This window comes from Ixodes scapularis, unplaced genomic scaffold, assembly GCF_016920785.2.
Source record: "Ixodes scapularis isolate PalLabHiFi unplaced genomic scaffold, ASM1692078v2 PGA_scaffold2__306_contigs__length_199485367, whole genome shotgun sequence".
NCBI classification, from domain to species: Eukaryota; Metazoa; Arthropoda; class Arachnida; order Ixodida; family Ixodidae; genus Ixodes; species Ixodes scapularis.
The window spans coordinates 45,150,046-45,172,274 of record NW_024609857.1 but is presented as its reverse complement, the minus strand read 5'-3'; the positions used below and the strand labels follow the sequence as shown (position 1 = coordinate 45,172,274).

Genomic DNA, 22,229 nt, shown 5'->3' with positions numbered 1-22,229 from the left:
CGCCAGTCCTGCTCTACGTGTGCCTTCATTTTGTCCTTGTCAAATTTGCGCTATTTTAATCATGTCTAGTAAGAACCAACTAGCCCAAACAAAAGTCGTTTTACAACATATTCCTGGAGACTTCGGATATACAATGCATCTTCCTGAACTACAGAAAAAATGGTTAATTCCTGTTGTCTCGTCCACTTTACTAATGCCCAAGTTTCTCGACACTATGTCTCAATAAACATGCGGTCTTTATGGCCAAAACGATGAACGCCTTCCAGTGGTGTCGCCACCAGAAGGCGTTAACGTGTTTGCCATTTAGTGTGGCAAAAACAAAGTCGACGCCCGCACCTCTTCCCTTCTCTGAGGGCGATTTGACAAGGGTAGACCCTTCCGGTGCACAAGAAAGAATGAGAGAATAGTATCCCTACAAATTCTCCCCCCCCCCCCCCCCCGCACAAAAATAAAAAAAAAAAAAAAAACGGAAATCTGGATCCGCCCCTGATTCAGTGTGGGCAATGAACAAGTTTACCCTTATAATTTTATGGCCGTTACTTTCAATACGGTGGTCGGCTAGCATGTTATCTGCTGCTTCTCGCATTCAGGTGCAGGGGTCTCTCTCTCTCTGAGTCACTGGTGTACGTGCTTTCAGTCGTACAATGTTATATACAATTACATGAATAATCGTGCAAACATAAATCCTAGGCCATACATATTTCTTGCATCTTCACAGTGTGACTCTTGAATTAAGTTAAAAATTAAACAAAACTAAAAGAAGAAACGATTTTGGTTGTTAGATTTAAGGTAGTGGAATCAGATTATTTCACAGCTGCAGAATAAAAAGCAATGTGGTATATATATATATATATATATATATATATATATAAATAGTCGATGAATGATAATTCTGGCTTTTGTTAATAGCACGTTTTCTGTATTTCTAGGCTTCCTCGAAAGGGCTGCACGCCTGGCAGTACGGTTTTGTTTATTCAGCATACGAGATAACCATGTTACTCGGTTCCTTCGTCACACCCAAACTGGTGAGATCTAAAGAAGTGCTCCCTCTTTCTCTGTGCTATAATTTGCCTTGCCACTGGATGTATGCTTTTCCATAAAACACTCTGAAAAGCAATCATTGGCTTTTCATTAGTAATTTCAACGGATAAGAAGGGTAATCGCTATCATGCTTTCTATTAATTAACGTCTGGTCAGTGAGACTGCCTGACCACTGGAGCACGATTCCTATGACTGCTCTCGCTGGCATAAATCTATAAAAATGATTATTGACGTTTTGAGTGTATCACGGTGTTGTATGTATGCCGGAGTTTTTGGGAAGAACGCGTGTGGAAATTTGTTTGAGGATGTCTAGTAAGCGCGTTTTTTTTCCAGTTGGAATTGACCTCGGCGAGAACATGCTACTTGGTAGCCCTTGGCGTTTATTTTCTTTTCACGATTTTTATGGGGTAAGTGAACATTTTCTCGGAAGGTCCTTTAAATTATAGAAAACTGGTTTTGCAGAGATAAAGTAAAGGGTCTGCTGAAATTAACTGAGGACAAAGAGCGAAGACCCTTAGTAAAATGCAGTCCAGAATCAGTGTACTGAAAACGTACTGAGAAATAAACCAGTTAGCTGAGTTTGAGACGTTCTCTGTGTCTGTTCCTTCTACTGTAAGTTCTTCCGATTTCTTGCACCGCAGTCTCAGGTGTAATAGGACATGATTAGCTACCACCAGCTCGCCTGCACTCTCACCGTCTTTTCACTTGTACTGAGAGTGTACTTATAAAGTGTACTTATGAAACAAGAACGTACACTTTCTTTCGTAGAAGTCACGTGTTCCCCGCATTTTTATCTAGGCCTAACTCAGACAGGCCGTAGGGCGTCGCCATGTAGGCGCGCGTCCCGTGTGCGAGGCGTGGTCGTATTCCCTTGTGGACGGCTCTCCCTCGCCCTTCTTGGGTGATCTGCCAAAGCCATACTCTTCGCGATCTTGATAATTGGACGCGTCCGTCCTTCTGGGGAGCAAACCTAACTACGACCACTCCGGGAGCGTCCATTTCCGCAGGCTATATGATACTGCCAAACCAACGGCACAGGAGCGACTTTCGCTGGGTGAGGCTCAGCTCGACGGCGCCTTCCCTTCTTTTTTCGATCCTCCCCCCTTTTACAATACTGTTATTCGCGGCAGCGCGGACTCCGAGTGGTAACACTGTAAAAAGAGCTTGCGCCATCATTTCGGACTTTGTTGGCCATCGGGCAAACGTGGTGCCCACTCGTCATTAAACACGTCATTATCCTGAACCAAGGCACCTACTGTGTTTCTACGTAGTACCCCCAAAGGGGGAACCCACACTCTGTACTTACAGGCTATAGCACACTGCCTCTATTCTTCCAGTACAATGCAAGTACGCTGTAAGTACACAACATCTCTACATTCAGTAGATTGCAAATGCACTCCTAGTAAAGGTAACAAGATGTCTTCGCGATCAGATAAATAGCTCTTGCATTTCTATACATATTGTTTTATAAACTTCGACACGGTATTATTCTAGACAAAAGCTGAGTAGCTAACACTAACTTGTTGTCACATAGCTTGTACACTTTAAATTCACTACCGAGTAAACTTATGGACTACTTAAGAAGTGTAGTTAAAACACTAACCGATGTGCATTATAAGTGTACGTTATTAGTATGATATGAGTATGGTTACACTGCAGTCTGGCTGCACTTTACGTGCATGTACCAGTTTTGTATGTAAGTGCATACTTTCAGTATGGCACCCTTCGTACTTGTCAGTTATATGTTCATCTTTTGTACGCTTTCACCATGGAGACTACACTTTTAGTATTCTTGAGTGCATCTAGAGTATACTGATTCTGTACTGTTTTTACCAAGGAGAGAGAAGGCCTAAGTCTTCTGTACGTTGTGACAAAATCCAAAAACTAGGTTGTGTTAAATATGTTTCGAGTATCGTCTCATAAAGGTTGTGACTGTTATACCTGGGTCAAACCGGCACAACAAAGGCCTTCAGTACGAACACCTTCATAGAATCGGCAAATCCGTGCGCGATCTTGCGCGTACTGGTTGGTGCTGGTTTGCCGACCCTCTAAAGGAGTTCGGTCTGAAGGCCTTAAACGTGCCCGGCTGACCCAGGGGTTATTCACTTTAAACCAACTAATCATGTACTGCTATATCCAGTGCTACATTCCTCGTACTTGAAAAATAAAATAAAACATAGCAAATAGATGCTCTCTTAAAACGTACTGATATTTTTTTGTTTGTCATCTTTCCATCTTTGTGTTTCTAGAAGCGTGTACTGGATTGCTGACGGGACGGCACTGCTTGGGATATGTATTTTTCTTTTCGCTATCGGTGGCTTCACGGAAATTGTCTTGACAGTTGTGTTGTTTGCTGACATCACTAATCATTTCAAGGAAAAGAGTGGTGTAATGATCGTGAGTGTTCGCTTACTGGAATATCTGGGCCCTTCTTTTGCAATGTTGATTGAGGCGTCTTCGGTGTTGTTGTTAATTATATGTCCTAATAAACAACAATTAAAAAAAGTGAAAGCCGTTTACAACTCCCTGTAACACCGAATTAGAGCGCAGCTCTTGAGGAGGAGGAGGGAAGGGTACTGGGGGGGTGAAGTGACCTGGGGGGGTCACGTGACCTTGGGGGGTCACGTGACGATGCCGATGATGTCATCAGTGACGATGACGATGCGGACTGCGATGACGTCATCAGCGATTATGACGATGACGATGCGGATGTCGGTGACGTCATCAGTGACGTCACTGATGACGTCATTTGTGATGATGACGATGACGATGCGGATGCCCCCAAGTCACGTGACACCCCCAGGTCACGTGACCACCCCCAGGGTCACGTGACCCCGCCGAGGTCACGTGACCTCCCCGATGACGTCATCGTCACAGATGGCGTCACCGGCATCCGCATCGTCATCGTCATCATCACTGATGACGTCATCAGTGACGTCACTGATGACCTCACCGGCATCCGCATCGTCATCGTCATCATCACTGATGACGTCATCAGTGACGTCACTGATGACGTCACCGGCATCCGCATCGTCATCGTCATCACTGATGACGTCATCAGTGACGTCACTGATGACCTCACCGGCATCAGTGACGATGACGTCATCGGGGAGGTCACGTGACTTCGGCGGGGGTCACGTGACCCTGGGGGTGGTCACGTGACCTCGGGGGGTCACGTGACTTCAGGGGGGTCACGTGACTTTGGGTGTCACGTGACCCTGGGGAAGGGGTCACGTGACCTCTGGGGGTCACGTGACCTTGGGATGACCTTGAGGATCACGTGACCTTGGGATGACCTTGGGGGCCACGTGACCTTGGGATGACCTTGGTTACGCCGACGCCAACGGCGACGCCGACGGCGACGCCGACGCCGCTCAAGCCGGGAACGGGCCCCTAAGAGCTGCGCTCTAAAACGAAGAGACAATTAGTCATAGGAATAAACGTTTTGTCGTATCTACGTTATTATGCTACCTGATTTACGACAAAAAACACTTTCTCACGCGGTGCTCACGCACATTTTGCTACATAAAGAAGGAATGCAAATAACATCATATTTAAATATCCCCTGTCCATTCATTAAGTTATTTTATTGGTTTATTTTTTGCACACAGAAAGAGATAGACGAGAAGGAATTTCACTATTATGTTTCAGGATGAAAAGAAGGAGCACTTAAAACCTCCCCAGCCATAAACAGTCCGCCATAAATACTGCCTGTACACGTGAGAATTGGGGAACGAGAGATGACACTCAGAAAGACAACCGCGACGTTCGACGTTTTTCTTAGGCTCCCATAGTACACACATATATATATATATATATATGTGTGCGTGTGTGTGAGTGTGTGTGTGTGTGTGCGTGTGTGTGTGTGTGTGTGTGTGTGTGTGTGTGTGTGTGTGTGTGTGTGTGTTGATCGCTGGTATCGCCACAGCGAAGAAGAAGCGCGCAGTGGGAGCGCGTGCCAGGGGAACGCGGGCATAGAAAAAATGGTAGCCCAAACCGAACGCTGTTCCGCTTCTTGGCCATCACGTTACAATTGGTGGCAGCGGTGGGATGGCCACCAAACCTGTACACCCCGTTCTCGCGCACGTCTTCACCGGTGAGGGAAGCTTTTAGTAATGGGCAAAGCTCTTCTCCACTTGCGCGGCAGCCAGCGGTTGGGACGACGCCAAAAAGTTGGTGTACCTGCCGACACGCCTCTGAGGATGGGCCTTCCGCGTCTTCCAGCATCATCCCCACCAAAACAAGGCGACTTCTCCCGCCCTAGTGAAGGCGTTGACACTTCGTTTGGCGTCGGCGGGCCAGCGTGCTGTATCTGCGGCACAGTTTCAGTCCCGCGGCCATCAACCCACGGAAGCCCTTGACGTCTATGCCTATACCTCGTGGACCTCTTTGGACAGGCTTATCCGGAGGTGTCACTACACGTGGGCGACCCGATGGTACGGGACCAGTTCATTGTGGGTCTCCAATCCAAGCTGCGTGACAAAGTACTCGCCGCTGACCCTGCAACATTTGAGGAAGCTCTTGAGATAGCCTCAAGACTAACATCCATTGGGCATCTGTCTGCGACTACGGGGACACCAATACTGTGCGCCGCCGTGGGTAACACTTCAGAAGCCACTACGCGACCCAGAGGCTATGCCATTGCGGCGTTGACCAGCAGCGTGGCCCACCTTCGCGCCACAGTGAACAGTTGCTTTGAGTCGCAGAGTCACTTCCAGGAGCACAGCCAAAGCTTTCCCGCGCGGAAACACTCCTAGAAGGCGACCACGATGTTTTCAGTGTGGCGGTATTGGCCACCTTGCAACATCGTGTGCAAACTCTGACCAGAGTCAGCCACTGCGAAGTGACAGCCCTACATTTGTAGAACATGGAAATCAGGGAATTCTTCCGCACCCCAAAATAACAGTGAGGGGAAAGTGGGCGGAATTTTCATGAACATGCTTATCGACTCCGGGTTGTCAGCGACCATTTTACGAGGCGACAAGTGGCTTGAGCTCTCGCGCGACAACCCTGACCTTGAGTTCACTCACCGAGAGGGAGTCATTGGCCTTAACGGCGCCGCCTTCGAAGTATGGGAAACATGCAGCTCAAACATTGAGGTTGGAGATCTCTCGGTGAGCCATCCTGTGATTGTTATTCCCGGCATCCTACATGAGTTCGTCCTGGGACTGGACTTCTTAATAAAACACCGATTTCGGGTTGACTTCAGCGAGTGAAAACTTGAACGACAAGTAGAGAGCCCGTGCGCTTAGATCCAAAGATTTCATCTTTCAGTCACGTCGGTCCTGCCACCGACGACCGTAATCATTGTTCTCGGGACCATTACACCGAATACGGCAGAGTTCGGTACCGGGCTTCTCAAACTTCGCCCGGATCTCCTCGTGAAAAGGAATAGTGAAGTCACCTGGAGCGTGTTGACAGTGTCCGATAAGCTGCCAGTATGTGTCATCAACCATTCCGAAGAGCCGGTCACCTTATTCAAGGGTACAAGTCTCGGAACCTTGCACGCTTTTGACTACCCTGAAGGCGAGTACTCCACTGCTCCACTTGACAAGAGGCACGCGCAGGCTGCACGAGACAGCGTCTGCTCTGCGACGAAAAGAGAGAAATGGACAGTCAGCTCGCTGCAAGATGAGCTTACCGCATCACAACACATCCAGGGTAATCAACAAAAACTGATCGAAGGTACGCTCTTGACTTCGAGGATATAATTTCTCAAGGTAATTAGGACTTGGGAGAACGTCAGTTCTGACGCATCCAATCGACACTGGTGCGGCCGGTCTAATCAAAGAATCCCCGCGCCACTTACCTCCAAACCGCCGCGAAGTTGTGACCACGAAAACGCATGAAATGCTGGACGCGGGAGTAATTCGTCCTTCTAACAGCCCATGGGCTGCGCCCGTCGTTCTGGTGAAAAAGAAGGGCGGAAACTTGTGCTTCTGCGTAGATTACCGTCGGCTGAGCGAGGTCACACGCAAGGACGCATATACACTGCCTAGGATCGACGACACAGTCGAAGCCCTGAACGGTGCTAAATATTTCAGCACCATCGATCTGCCGTCAGGATATTGGCAGGTGGAGATGTCGACGGGGTCTCGAGAGAAAACAGCGTTTGCCACACATCAAGGACGTTTCAAATTTAATGTCCTTCCATTTGGGCTGTGCAACGCTCTTCCAACGTTTCAACGGTTGATGCAAATAATCGTGGGAAAATTTTACTTCTGTCTTTGCTATCTCAACGATCTTCTCATATTCAGCAAAACGAAAGTCAAACATGTTATGCATCTTCGACAAGTTCTGAAGGCGTTGAGAGATACAGGTCTCAAGTTGAAACTTTCAACGTGCTGCTTCTTCAGCAACAGCGTTTTGTACTTGGGCCACAAAATTTCGGCTACAGCAATCAGAACCGACGAGACAAAAACAGAAAAGGTCTCGAAGTGGCCACAGCCTTTAAGTGTCGAGGCTCTTCGCTCGTTCTTATGACTTGCCTCGTACCACCGGAAATTTTTTGCAAACTTTGCCAACATCGCGGCCTCGCTTCACAAATTGTTGGAGAAGCAAGTTCAATTCGTCTGGACACAACAGTGCCAAGACTCCTTCGAAGAGCTCAAACAGCGCCTCATGAACTCTCCAGTTCTGGCGTTTCCAAATTTCGACCTACGCTTTATCCTCAACACGGACGCAAGTGAAAACGTTATCGGCGCGGTACTATCCCAAGTACAGGATGAAATGGAGAAGGTAATCGCCTACGGCAGTCGTATCCTCACGAAGCCTGAACGCCGCTACAGTGTGACCAGGAAAGAAATTCTGGCCCTGGTTTATTTCGTCCGTTACTTTAGGCACTACCTGCTTGGACGGCGATTCACATGCAGGACGGATCACAGCGCGCTTCAATGGCTACGCAGCTTCAAAGAACCGGAGGGCCAAGTCGCCCGCTGGATTGACCAACTCAGCGAGTATGACTTTATCGTTTCGCATCGGCTGGGAAAACAACATGGAAATACAGATTCGCTGTCCCGACGGCCTTCCCCGGCTTATGAAGGCCAACATGTGGCGCTCATGACAGTTGCACAGTCTTCATTTACCATGACAGACCTTCCAGAAGGACAACGACGTGACCCGCAGCTTTCGCCCGTCATCGAAGCCCTGCTTGCAGGCACGCTGGCAGGAGAGATTCGTCGATGCAGCGCGGGAGTGCTCTTCCTCAACCGGCAGACTCTAAGGCTCGTCGACGGCTGCCTTATGTGGGCAAAAACAACAGAGTCAACCCCCGTTCCCGTGATCCCCGAGACTTGGATACCGCTGGCCCTAGACTCCGTTCATGATGCACCGGGGGGCGGACATCTCGGGTGCGCCAAGACACTAAAGAAGACCGCAGAAAGGTTTCTCTGGATTTGGTTGGTCTGAGATGGCTACACCCAGTGTAGCCAACTCATGCTCGAGATATGTTAAGTGCTCCGCTCGTAAGGCTCCAAACCCCAGACCACGAGCACCACTGATTCAACAAGCGGCCACCTTCCCTTTTGAGCGAGTGGCTATTGACATCACTGGTCCGTTTCCAACGACGGAAAAAGGACAAAAGTACATCTTCGTGGTGAGTGACTATTTTACTCGATGGGTTGAAGCGTTCCCTCTGAAGACTCAAGAAAGCAAGGAAGTCGCCTATAGCCTCGTCCACAACTTCCTCAGTCGCTACGGGATACCGTCAACACCACACTCTGACCAAGGCAGAACTTTCGAGAGCAACGTCTTTCAAGAAATGTGCTCAATTTTGGGCATCCGAAAGACAAGGACCTCCCCTTACTACCCCCAGTCGGACGGATTGGTTGAGCGATTCAATCGCACGCTGATGAACAGCTTGAGTGCATACGTAGATAACAAACAGACTGACTGGGACAACAAGCTCCCTCCCGTCATGATGTCCTATCGCTCGAGCGTGCATGAATCCACTGGTTACAGTGCTCATTATCTGCTTTTCGGTAGACACTTGAATATACCAACTGACATGCTGCTCGACGTGCACGTCCATGCTAACATGGCGTCGACGTCCAGTTATAAAAAACACGCATCGCGCCTACTGACAACATTACAAAGGGCTCGCCACCACGCAATTGTAAACGACATGAAAGCAAAGGATGCACAGAAGCGCCACTACGACCGCACGACCAGTGACGAAGACTACGAACCTGGCGACAGAGTTCTTCTACATTCCCCCGCGGTGCCGCGAGGACAGTCCTGGAAGTTATATTTGCCATGGTTGGGTCCTTATGTAGTCCTCGAGAAGCTTCCTAACAACGTGTACAGAACCCAGGAAAAACAGGAAAAAGGAAGCGGCAGGTTTTACACAACAACCGTTTGAAGCGGGTAGCCGCTGGGAAGGAGCCAGTCTTGTTGCCTGCCAGGACGTTATCACACGTCACGAATAACGACGTGCCTTTCCCTGCACCAGCACTCAAAGACTTCTTTGATATAATCATCACAGAAAACAAAGATAATGACCCGACTACTTCTCGCACAGCAGTCCCAGACTACCCAGACGTAATAGACATTGAAGGTGATGATCTGTACGTCGATGGGGTCGAAAGTCTACCACCGGTACAAGCAGCTGAGGATCCTAATTTGGCGGACGCTCTTGAGAACCCACCGCTGTTGGACACCCTCGACAACGAGCTACACGTTGACGACCAAGTAGAAGACAACGGTGACCAGGGCACTGACGGAGGCCAGCACAACACGCCACCAGCGAACGGTGCCAAACTCCTGGCCGACGATCAACTTCCAGTCGTTCTTTTGCCCCTTGATGACGTCACTCGAACGGACTTGCCTGTAGACGTCCCACAGCAGGCAGAGCCAGAAGAGCGATACGTCCTTCGGCCACGAGAAACATTAAGTCGACCCTCGCGGTATCGCGATTGAGTGCCCCTAGTGTGAGAAGCCTAGTGCCGGGACGGCACCTTCCTCATGAAGAGGGATATTGTGATGGTCGCTGGTATCGCCACAGCGAAGAAGCACGCTCTGGGAGCGCGTGCCAGGGAATGCGGACATAGAAGAATGGGTAGCCTAAGATCGAATGATATAGCTTCTTGGCCATAACGTTACACACACACATATATACATACATACATATATATCTATCTATTTATATATATATATATATATATATATATATATATATGCACATCTACTGGGGTGACGAGTCTTAGCCTGACATGTTGAGACGTTCAAGCATAAAAAAGTGCTCAAAATGTGGGTTAGGAATTACGTCACAGGAATCAGCGGCACGTTTAGTGACTGTGTCGCGATCCTGGCGGTTTGCTCATAGAAATACTGGCAAAAACACAGAGAGGGCTTCTCTGTGGGGTGGCGTTCCTTGAAACTAGGACGCGCGCCAGTCAATGGGAATTTATCCATCAATTCGCTGCTACAGGCTACAGGCTTCTCTTTATGGGACACGGGCATTTAGGTGCCGTTTAGCGCGGCTTCAAAGCCAGATAACGTCGGTTCGCTCCATGGGAGAGTTAATGCTTTTGCAATAAAAGTCGAACGCTCTCTAGGGTCGCTGTTGTCGCAGCGTTTCGATAAAGGACCAATAGATTTAAGAGATGGGGAAAAATTAAACCGCAGAGATCCTTTCCAATTTAATAGCGGACGCCTTCTCTGCAGATTGGTTTCAAGTGCACACTCATTGTGCTGTTCAGTGTCAAGAAGGAAAGCAGACAGATAGACAGAGACGTAGGCATACGATAAACTCTTTTGTCACCTCCTCGGAGCTCGTATTGCAAACGCGGCCCATAACGCAGGTGTTCTAGATTGAGCAGTTGAAAGCACTCTAAAATCTATGCACACTACGTCCCTATCGGTGGTGGGTGTACATTCCGTCGACTGACCGGCTATAGAACGACCTACAGCAAAACACACATGTACAGTAACCAACTTTGCTGCTGTGACACAGCACAGGTTGCGGCTAGCGACTAAATCTGCGGCAGCTCTGAAAACACGCGAAAGCAAATCAAGGTACCAGAAAATAAAGTCTTCTTAAAGACACACCTCTAGAAGGCGCGTTTCAGTCACCATGTCTCAATAATAAAATATTTACTTCGAATATCTACTCGTTTATCTGAAGTTGAAACATTTTTAATACCCACACAACGTTCTCGGGAAGTCTTTAATTTCTTGATGAAATACATTTTTAAGTGCTGTGAAAAGTGTCTAGCGAAGAACTATGCCAGGCACACGTGCCCCGTAGAGCCCAAGATGGCTGCGAGGGAACAGAGACGGGATGGGAAAGACGACGACGACGGACCGGGGGAACGTGCAGTTAGGTTCTTGGATTGAAAACTGATGGTAAATGTTCCATCTTAACAGTGCATATGTTTTATTCTGTCGTAGTTTGTCTCGAGGCAGTTCATTGCAAGAGAGGGTGTGTTTGAGAGAGATAGAAAGGAAGGAAAAGAAAGGTGATAATACGTGAGGAAAAAACTAAACACATAAATGAGAACAATTTAACTTTTTTTAATAACATTAAATTTTTATGTTAGTAAAGTCTGCCTGGTATACCTTCTGCAGGAGGGTCATTTTTCTGTAGAATCTTGTAACGCCGAATTGGAGCGCAGCTCTTGAGGAGGAGGAGGGAATGGCACTGAGGGGAGGGTATATTTGTCCTCCCTCCTCCTCCCTCGTGATCCTGCCTGCTACTCCTGAACGAAAGGGCTCCGGTTCAAAGCCGGCCGAGGGACAAGAGATAAAAGTCTTTTAAAATCATTTTTCGGAGCAATGAAAATTCGCCATTCGTCCCCCCTGCTCATTCTCCCTGCTCCCCTACTTTCTCCTCCTCCCCTCACGGGGGTCACGTGACTCCCGGACCTGGGGAGGGGGTTCACGTGACCTGGGGGTGTCGCGTGACCTGGGGGGTCACGTGACCTGGACTGGTCGCGCGTCCTGGGAGGTCACGTGACCTGGGAGGGGTCACGTGATGGGGGTCACGAGACCTGGGGGTTCACGTGACCTGGGGGTGGTCACGTAACCTGGGGGTCACGTGACCTTACGGTTAAGCCGACGGCGACTGCGACGCAGCTCAAGCCGGATACGGGCGCCTAAGAGCTGCGCTCTAAAACTAGAAACACAAATGAGAACAATTGAACGTTTTTTTTAATAACATTAAATTTTTATGCTAGTAAAGCCTGCCTCTATACCTTCTGCAGGAGGGTCAATTTTCTGTAGAAAAAAAAGGTGTTCAACAAAAATGTATGATAACATATATCAGAGTATGGGGAATATTCTTTAGTACCTTCAACATGCCACCTTTTTTACCTTTAACTTCGTCAGCAATTAACTTCGTCGCTCATTAGGACAGATGGGTGATGACGTTCGACGTGTTAGTTTTTTTTTAATTCTTGAGGTGGCATTTAAGGGGAAAATATTTTGTGTGTTGTGCGTATTTTTAGGCGGTTGAAAGTTATTTTTTACCAACGGGCGTCGAATAGCTTCGCTGTAGATGATAGCTTTAGCCAATGCAATACCATTGCTAGCTTGTGGTATCTAACTGTCATCAAGCGCAATAATGGTACAATACCGCACACCGGTACGATGACCTGAGCCACCGAGCTCAGATCAAAACCGCGCAGGGGTGGGATTTGAGTTCTGGGTTACTTGGTTCTGCAACGTGAGCCACCGCTGCAACATCAAGGTATAAGAGAAAACATACAACTAAGCTTATATTTCAACTCAATATTATATAGTTAGGGTTGTTTTCTTGCCCGTATTAGTCCTACTAAAAAATAATTCTTCCATTCCAGTCGTTTATAGATTTAATCTGGGTAGCTGCAAATTTGATCGGGTCAAGCCTCGGTGGAATACTAATTGACGTAAGAAAATCATATTTTATTGCGGAAAGTTTTCTTACAATATTCACTTCATAGTGTGCGCTTCTCTCGTTGCAGTGGTGGGCATATCCGCTGCCATTCTCCGTGTTCAGCGCAACTCTTGTGCTTGCTTTCCTTTTTCTTGTCAAGTTTCGTTTTCAAGAGGACCTGCCAAACGGTAACTTTCACAGATTAAATATGTTGCTTCAACTTAGTAATGACCCCACACAACACTTTCACAGATCCTTAAGTACATAAAAGGAGACACAAAAAAAAAGCGGAATTTATTTTTACACGCTCAAATTCCAGTCACCTTGAAAGTACCTGCGCTTGATGCAATACACTTGTCGAAAGGTTTCTTTCATTTCACAAAAAACACCCTTTCACCTCATTGCTTCTCATACCTTCCAGTGCTTCTGCCGTTTTTAGAGCGCAGCTCTTAAGGGCCCGTTCCCGGCTTGACCGGCGTCGGCGTCGGCGTCGCCGTCGGCGTCGGCGTCGGCGTCGCCGTCGGCGTCGGCGTAACCAAGGTCGCCCCAAGGTCACACGACCCCCAAGGCCATCCCAAGGTCACGGGACCCCTCCCCAGGGTCACGTGACCCCCAAGATCACGTGACACCCAAAGTCACGTGACCCCCCCCAAAGTCACGTGACAACCCCCCCCGAGGTCACGTGACCTCTCCGATGACGTCATCGTCACTGAAGACGTCATCGCCATCCGCATCGTCATCATCACTGATGACGATGCAGATGTTGGTTGGTTAGTTGTTACCCCCCCCCCCCCCCCCCGAGGTCACGTGACCCCCCGAGGTCACGTGACCCCCGAGGTCGCGTGACCCCCCCCCCCCCGAGGTCACGTGACACCCTCCCCCCCCCGAAATCACGTGACCATCCCCCGAGGTCACGTGACCCCCCCTCCCCCGAGGTCATGTGACCCCCCTCCCCCGAGATCACGTGATCCCCCGGGGTCACGTGACTACCCGCAGGTGACATGACCCCCCTCTGTACCCTTCCCTACTCCTCTTCAAGAGCTGCGCTCCAATTCGGCGTTACAGGGATTTGTAAACGTCTTTCATTTTTTTGTTTGACATCTGCAACATGATCAAACTTTTTTTTCCCCCTTTGAAAATATTTTAATGCGGGGAAACTAAAAGAATAGGCATCTGGGACGAGGTCGGGTGCATAGGGAGAATTGAGCATAGGGTCAGGCCAATTTTTTTTATCAAAAACGGCTAAAAGCACAGCACGGTGTGGGCAGGCGCGTTGTCGTGGTCGAATAACGAGTCTTTAGTCTGGCACAATTGGTTGCATTCTGCCCACACCGTGTGAAGTGTTAGCAGTTTTTTTTTTATCAGGACCGGCATGACCCCGTACCCCACACTCCCTATTTATAGCCCGCACCATGTGATTTAATTTTTTTCCCCTGTGATGAAAATATTGTTAAACGAAAACTGATTGCTGATTGAAGAAGTTAAACAAAAGGCGACAAAAGCTCCGAAAGGCAACAACATCAACGAGCATAAAGAGTGGTTTGAACCCTGTAAGACTCGTTTCGAGAACTGCGTTGCATCAGGCGGAGAGTACTTTGAAGGTAATTGAAGTTTGAATGTCTAAGCATAATTACACGATATGGTAAAATAAAAATATATTCTGGTTTCTTTCGGGTTTCCGCGCGCATACAGCGCCTCATTGCGTTCAAGGTACGAATAATTGATCGCCCTTTAAAAAAGTTACATTAATGTGAACTACTGTTTATTGTAATGACTTTGGGGTGTCAGCGTCAAAAGAGGTGGACGGTTTTGCCACCGAAGTTATAGGACTAATCGGGCATGGTGCTGACTGCTGATCTCAATGTTTAAACAAATGGAAAGAAGGCTGGTGCTTCAGGTGCATCACGGTGCTCTCTAAATTTAAGAGACTCCGAGAGTCGATAATTAGGTGAACTGAATTCACAAAAAGTAACGCTCAAAGGGGAAAAAAAACATATCTTAAAATACTCCGCTTGTCAAAATGTAACTTTGTTGGTTAGTTGTTATCATTGGCGAAGAATCGCACTCATTAATTCAAAAACAATACACGCGCTTATTCGCACAAATATATGTAGATAACATGCATACATACTTATGCGCACGTACAGAATCGGAATACTAAAAATAATGAATCTAAAACCTGTAGCGTATAATACACGGCAAAATGTGAGAAAACAAGCACCACGGTATTTTGTGAGCTCCACGCCGTGCGCCTTGCATGCACCGCATGGGGATAGGTAATAACCTTCAGTTCAGCAAACTTTTTATGCTTATATTTCTTAAGTGAAATAATGGTTCCACGTAAAACAGAAACAAATTATTTTTGACTTCGCACATAACCAGTTTGTCATTCATTTTCCAAACGAATCCAATAATGTCGGATGAAACCGGCGAATTAGTATCACGAATCTAGAATAGACAGTGTTGTCTTTGTAAGTGCTTAAAGTAGATCGAATAAAACGAAGTAGAACCGGCAAATTACAGCATTGTATTTTAGGAGTTATTTGTTAAAACTAATGGCAAAATCCACAGAAAGGTTTGGATCGAATGCTCGAATATATATACGCTATCAACCGATAATCGCTCGAAATTTTCAAACACGAGAAAATTGTTCGGCATAATTTTCATGATTTAATATCTAACCACGCGTGAGTACGAATTGCTCAAAAATAGATAATAGGTTAGAATACAGACAAAGCATTACCAGATATATTGCAGTAAATAATTTTTTTTTCTAAAAAATACTGCGGAACAGTGGCGGATGTTCCCGATTTCCCACAATGTTCGTTCGGTAACTTCAAAGCGTGTTCAAACCTTAATTCATTGGAGTTTTTTTTTTTTGCCTATTTTTGTTAGAGTGATAGCAGAATTGATAAAAATGTGTGAGAGTATAGTGCACATTGACGCCTTCATAATAGCACTCCTGGGTTGTTTTTTTTTACGGGTTGACGATTAAGAAGTGCAGTCGGTATTGTACTCCTGTGGTCTCAGTAAAAAAGGAGTTGACGACTTTTGACCTACGATACTGCAAACCAAAGCCAATAGTGCGTTATGGCGATTGCCTCTATCTTTTGTCACACTGATCAAAATCAGAGACACCTAGTATATTCGCTGGTAGCTTAAGTACCGTAGGGGCCGGCGAGTCGCCAGCTTCATGTTAGTGCTCCGTTACCAGTGAGGTTCCAGTATTAGCCATTGACAATGCCGAAAGACGTATCACGAAGCTAAAACCGTGAACACAAAAGCCACAACCGGCATTTCTTAAGTGACGAAAATGAAATGGTTATATTTAATGAAAAATGAGGTTCAGAAAATTCAGACTGGGCATAGAACTTCGGTTGTTTGTATTTAAGAAATATACTAATTAAGGAGCAGGGGGGGGGGGGGGGGGGGGGGGCGAGCCAACAAAAAAACAGAATATTTTCAGAGAGCAGTTGGTTATCGTTCAGTACGGGTTAGTTTAATTCAAAGATTCGAGGCCATCGGGGGGGGGGGGGGGGGGGGGGGGGGGGTCTTTGTCCTTTTGTTGCCTTCCGGACAAAGTGATGACGGAAGCTGGATTCATGCTGGATTGTGGTGGAGCGTCACGGTGCGGGCGTTCTGGCTTGCCCATCCGCCTTCAACCGGTTGAAGGTTGTTGCATGCCGGTCGCTTCTCTCCAGAGAATAAGTTTTGCCCGAGTGTATAGACGAGCCGGTATTATTTGTTGCTTACACCCTGGCAGCCCATTCTTGGATCGGAGCGCTTGACTTGAGCGTCCAGTCCTGGCAGCAGGCCCCTGGCTCTTCCGTTCTGACACCTCTTTCTGAACGCTCGCTCTCGCCCACTTTTCCCCCCTCTTTCTCCTCCTCTTTTCATCAGTGCCAAATCCCCAGAGTGACTGCACTGTCGCGAGTACGTTGTGGTGTAGCCTGCGCTCGGGTGTATCCAATGGAACATGAGCCTAAATATTGGAAAATGAAACCTCGTTAATTTTGCTAGAAACGTCTCTAAATTTCTTACAAATTATACTATCAAAAACCTGACAATTGGTAATGTCTCTGAATGTAAATATCTTGGCGTTTATTTTCACCAATCACTTAAATGGAATAAACATATTGACTACACAATTAATAAGGCCAGTAAAATGTTGTTTTTTATCCGTAGAAATTTCAAACACGCGTCCCGAGACGTAAAAGAAACTCTTTACTTCTTGCACGTAAGGGCAATGCATGATTATGCGTGCGTTATATGGGACCCCTACCAGCAGTATCTGATCGATAGATTAGTGAAACTTCAAAATCAAGCAGCGCGATTTGTTAGTAACAACTACGATCCATACGCTAGTATGACAGATGTTAAAACCATGCTAGGATGGGAGCCCTTGAGCATTCGAAGGCAAAAATTAAGATTGAAGTTTTTCCATCGCATTTATTATAATAATACTGGTATTAATAAGAATGAGTATCTTTTGGGGCCAACGTATGTTTAAGCTAGGTGTGATAACTCTAGAAAAGTTTTTGAATATTCCTATAAAACAAACAGCTTCTGTAATTCTTTTTTTGTAAAGACTATTAAAGAGTGGAACTTGCTGCCTGATGATGTGGTGAGCACCTTGGACAACAGTGTATTTTTTTCTCGGCTGTATATCTAATCTGTGTGGACAAGTGATCACTGTGTTTTTATGTATGTGTGTTATTTCCTGCCCCTCCTACAATAATGCCCTCGAGGCGATGTAGGTACTCTGTAAATAAATAAATAAATAAATAAATAAATTGCAGGTCTGGTTCACAGAAATGCGGTTGGAATGTTATCGACTGCATTCCGGGCAGCCGTTGAAGGCTTCAAATATGCGTATGATGTGCGCATAATTATTTTACCGCGTGCTTATAACTAACTATGACAATACTAAATGGTACCATTCCTCATAGATCGTGCACAGATTTGATCTCGCAAATAGTTTGGAACTTTCAGTCAAGTCATACGCGTATCGGGAGGCTTCTGGGACTAACTTCTGGAGAGCGCCAGTGTGCCAGTGCGTTCTGTCGTCCTAAGCGGTTGCAAGCGCATGCACGTGAATACATATACAAGTCAGGGGAGTTTGCCATAACACCGTCGAAATCCTGCGGTGAGTTCAACATATGGTTCCTCATTCTACCCGAATGAGACCAAGAATCGTAAGCTGTAAACAAACCTTCTTGAGGCCACGGAGCGGCGATCAATATTTTACTAAGAGCCTCGTTTAATTCCATAAATACTTTAGAAAAATGTCGGCTTACACCTTGCTGTTAAGGAGGCTCCATCTCAAGTTACTTCAACAAAATTGATTGTTCATTTGTTTAGCCGGAAATAGATAGATTCTAGGACCGAATAAAAGCACGCAATATTAAGTAGTCTAAAGTGTCCGAAATAAGCGCAATAAATATTTCGATATAAAACCAAACTCGTATAACGCACTTTTTGTTTTTGTCTCAATTGTTGCAGAAACCTCCAACGTAACCAACACAGAGGAAAGTCCGTTTACTAGTTGCTGGAAACTTCTCCTTGACCGCCTTTTCCTACCCGATCTGGTGACGATTATGATGTGTTGGGCTATCACGGGTTTCAACGAAACAACCTTGGAGCCCAGTCTTCGAACGGTTTGAGCACCTGATGTTGCATGCGAAATTTTATTAATGTTATTATTTTAAGGACGAGTGCTTTTACTGGTTGATTTCTAGATCTAGAGCAGTGGTTCTCAACCATTATTGTTTCGCGGGCCCCTTGCGGATCGGCGGAGATTATGAAGGACCCCGTTCATGCTGAGGGGAAGGGAAAGGTATGGGTTCATTATGATAACGATTTAATAAACAGATATAACTATAAGGGCTAGTGTGAAGCAGACTTCGCTCATCGACTTACACACGAGAAAACTCACCCAATAATTGAAATGTTTCCTCTCACTCTGAAAAAAGGCAACTTTAACTGTAGGGCTTCGGGGGCCCCTAGGATGCCTTCGCGGACCACAAAGAGTCCGCGGACCCCATTGGAGAACCACTGATCGAGAGCATAACGAAGAGTTCTAACACAAACATGGTAACATGGGCTTACGACAGTGACGGAGTTGTGGCCACTATGGACTACGGTGTCTCGTGATGTGACGTCACGATTCACGTGACGACGTAAGTTAGCTACGGAGTAGAACGTGAGCACATTACCTGACGTCACGGTGCAACTTGACTCCGTAACTTGATGTTAAAGTTTCACTGACTACGTAATTTGACGAAACGTTATCACGTATCCGGCATCAGAGTGTAATGAAACCGCGTAAACTGACGTCACAGTATTAAATATGAATCGCAACTACTGTGTGTCACGTGACACCACAAGGTAAGTGAGATGCCGTGACATAACCAAGGGAATCGTTCCACGTGACCACTGTTTGATAAAATTATCCCCTTAAGTTCACAATCCGAATAACACGATATTTTTATCCATAATAAATGTGTGGATAATACATTCTTTTTAATGCATTGTTTCAGTTTGGGTTGAGCCGTACTGAAATTGGAAAGCTGTACGCGGTGCAATATGCGTCTTCCATGATTGGAAGCGTCGTGGCTGGAATCTCTTGCTATTTTAAGCTACTCTTTTTTCGGTGTAGGACTGCAGGTAGGTTTGTTTCTTCCTCGCTCCGGGTCCGTCATAAATAAAAGTATGGTGCTATATTTACTTCCTCGAGGGATGTTTAAGTGCGCAACCGAGTCGAAATTGATCTAAGTGGTATTCATGCCGTCAACAATTGTATCAATAACAAAAAAGGGAAAACCGAACTGGGATTAAAAGGAACAAAAAGCAAAGAAAACAAATGTTTCTTTACCAGCGGGTATATAGACCGACACGCGGGCTTGATGTCACGGAGCTGCGGCGGCGCTGCGATCGCGCCGGAGCCGGCTGGTGTGGGCAAAAGGGCGCACGTTTCGCATGGGCTTCACAGCTTTTCAGAATGGCGCGAATCTGTTTTGCCGTTAATTGCACCGAAATGTACAAGAAAAGTAGCGGAGAGAGTTTCCACAAGTTCCCGGCAGACTCTGAAAGGCATATATAGAAGGTCGATAATATCCGTGGATCGAAAAGTATGGTCGCCTCGCGCGAACGACCATTCGTGCAGCAAGCACTTTCTTGAAGGCAAGTGCGGCTTCCATTTCAATCTCCGCCCCGAGGCTTGCTTATGTGCAGGGAAACCGTCGTCTGATCGAAACCACACAGATTTTGTTCCCACGGTGTTCGTGCACAAAGCACCGGCCAAGCACTCGTCGGAGGCTCGCTACACCCGTGCTACCCAGCAGAAGGGGATCGGCGACAGAAGGGCTGTGTTGTAGGCGTTATCGAAAAAAAGTAACGAAATAAGTTTCTCGTTACTTGCAAATAAAAGGTACGCGTTACCGAGCTAAGTTGCCTGAAAATAAAAGAAACGCGTTACCGCTACCGATAAAAAGTAACACACGTTACTTCTGCGTTATTTTTTAAATTACGGTTTAATACGTTTTACGGTTTCGACGATACAGGTATGCATAAACTCATATGTCAAGAAACAATATGTTCATCCAGAAACTGAACATAATTACTTTATATTTTTTTTGCGGTTTCACCTAAATACTCACGAGAAAAACGAAAAAAGGAAAACATGACTTGACGGCTTAGAACACAGAAAAAATCGAAGCGTAATTTCTTTAAGACTTGGGAAGTAGTAACAAGTAACGTAATTACGTTATCCGTTACTGTTTCGAAAAGTAACAAGTAGGTTACTAGGTTCATGAAAAGACTAACGCGTTCCCGGTAGCGCCGTTACTTGAAAGGTGGTACCGCCAAGACTGCAGAACGGGCAAAGCGTTACGGCTTGTCATGCCTTGTACGCAATGGCGAAAACATGGAGAGCCGGGCCGCTTTTGCCCACACAGCTACCGCGCATGCGCGGCCTTCCAGCCGTGTTGGTAAACAGAGCCGCTCCGCGTGTCGGTCTATAGGAGAAGGCGGGAAAATGCGAACATAGCACGTTTTTGTTTGTGCCTGTGCCAGTATATATTGTTACGGTAGCCTCAAACGCTTTTAATAGGTGGATATATTATTGGTCGATAATTTTACAATGATGATACGTGCTAGATTTTAAATATACTAGTTCGGGATTGTTTTCAAACAACCCGTAACGAACTGACCTGATATTGTAAAAAGTAAGTTGGATCACTTACTGGGTAACCTAAAGACAGTGTGCAGTTCCTTTCCTCGTGACATTATTTTACGCCTTCGTTTTAGTCAAGAAATAAGGATGGTAAACTTTCCAGAAATTTAATAGTCTAGTGACCACATGGACGGTCAATACTCATTTTCAGTACTCAATGCACACACAGAAGGACTTCTGAGACTGCGCACGAAAACATAGAGTATCAAAAATCGTGGTGGTGCTTTGCAGCTGTAAAAGAAGCAATTATTTTGAATTTATGAATTTCAGGTGGAGACATTTTTTTGTTTCGTCGGACAAATTTTTGCAGCGCTTGCGTACCTTTTGGTGGGGCCTGCGCCATTCATCCCCTATGAACGGTAACCACTATTTTATTTTCTTGTATAAATCATAACGCGAGTTGGTTTTTAAACCCCGGTAAGGATTGTTTTCTGTCAAAGGGCACTTTGGATGATCTACCTGGCACAAGCCTTCATTGGACTGGCGATGTCACTGATAATGACTTGCGCGTATTGCCACGCACTGAAAGTAGTCACGTGAGTACTGTGAAAATTAAACAACAAAAACTTTAAGGTATATGCTGCATGGATATGCACACGCAAACGCCACATGTATATTACTACGAATATGTTCTATGTACAGTGCAGGTATAAGCGGAGTGTTGAACACCCACTTCGTCTTTAGGTTGCGAGGCTGCCCGGATACCATTCAAACCAAGGGATTTGTGAGCAGCAGCCTCATGGTAGCCATGATGATAGGGTATGGTGCCGTATGTTTCATTGCTTTCAGCGTTTCGCAAAGAAGTTTTTTGCTTACATATTGCAGGCCAGAGATACTCTTAACACGAAACAGTCTTTTCCATGACACTAACCATTTCATAACCTCTATCAGACATCCCGCTACCCAAAAACAGAGTACAACTTTTCGCTATCTGGATTATGGAACTGGAAAACTTTCTGGAATATATCCGGATTTCAAGTTTCCAGGAATGATTTCTCTGACTGCAGTCTGAACTTCATTTTTCCAGAGACAATTCCAGTTAGGTTTTTAGTTCCATAATTCAGATAGTGAAAATATATACTGAGTTTTTTGGTAGATACCCAA

General features: G+C 46.2%; 1 protein-coding gene across 1 annotated transcript in view; it reads left to right on the top strand.

Moving 5' to 3' along the window:
* The first annotated feature begins 563 nt into the window (after positions 1-563).
* LOC115332859 (MFS-type transporter SLC18B1-like) overlaps positions 564-22,229 on the top strand; it is a 38,554-nt gene continuing 16,888 nt past the window's right edge. The window contains exons 1-11 of the mRNA XM_042291362.1: positions 564-590; positions 930-1,025; positions 1,375-1,448; positions 3,291-3,438; positions 12,837-12,905; positions 12,981-13,080; positions 18,395-18,549; positions 19,432-19,524; positions 21,390-21,484; positions 21,566-21,661; positions 21,810-21,884. Of these exons, the coding sequence (XP_042147296.1) occupies positions 564-590; positions 930-1,025; positions 1,375-1,448; positions 3,291-3,438; positions 12,837-12,905; positions 12,981-13,080; positions 18,395-18,549; positions 19,432-19,524; positions 21,390-21,484; positions 21,566-21,661; positions 21,810-21,884 (1,028 nt within the window). The remainder of the gene's footprint in view (positions 591-929; positions 1,026-1,374; positions 1,449-3,290; positions 3,439-12,836; positions 12,906-12,980; positions 13,081-18,394; positions 18,550-19,431; positions 19,525-21,389; positions 21,485-21,565; positions 21,662-21,809; positions 21,885-22,229) is intronic.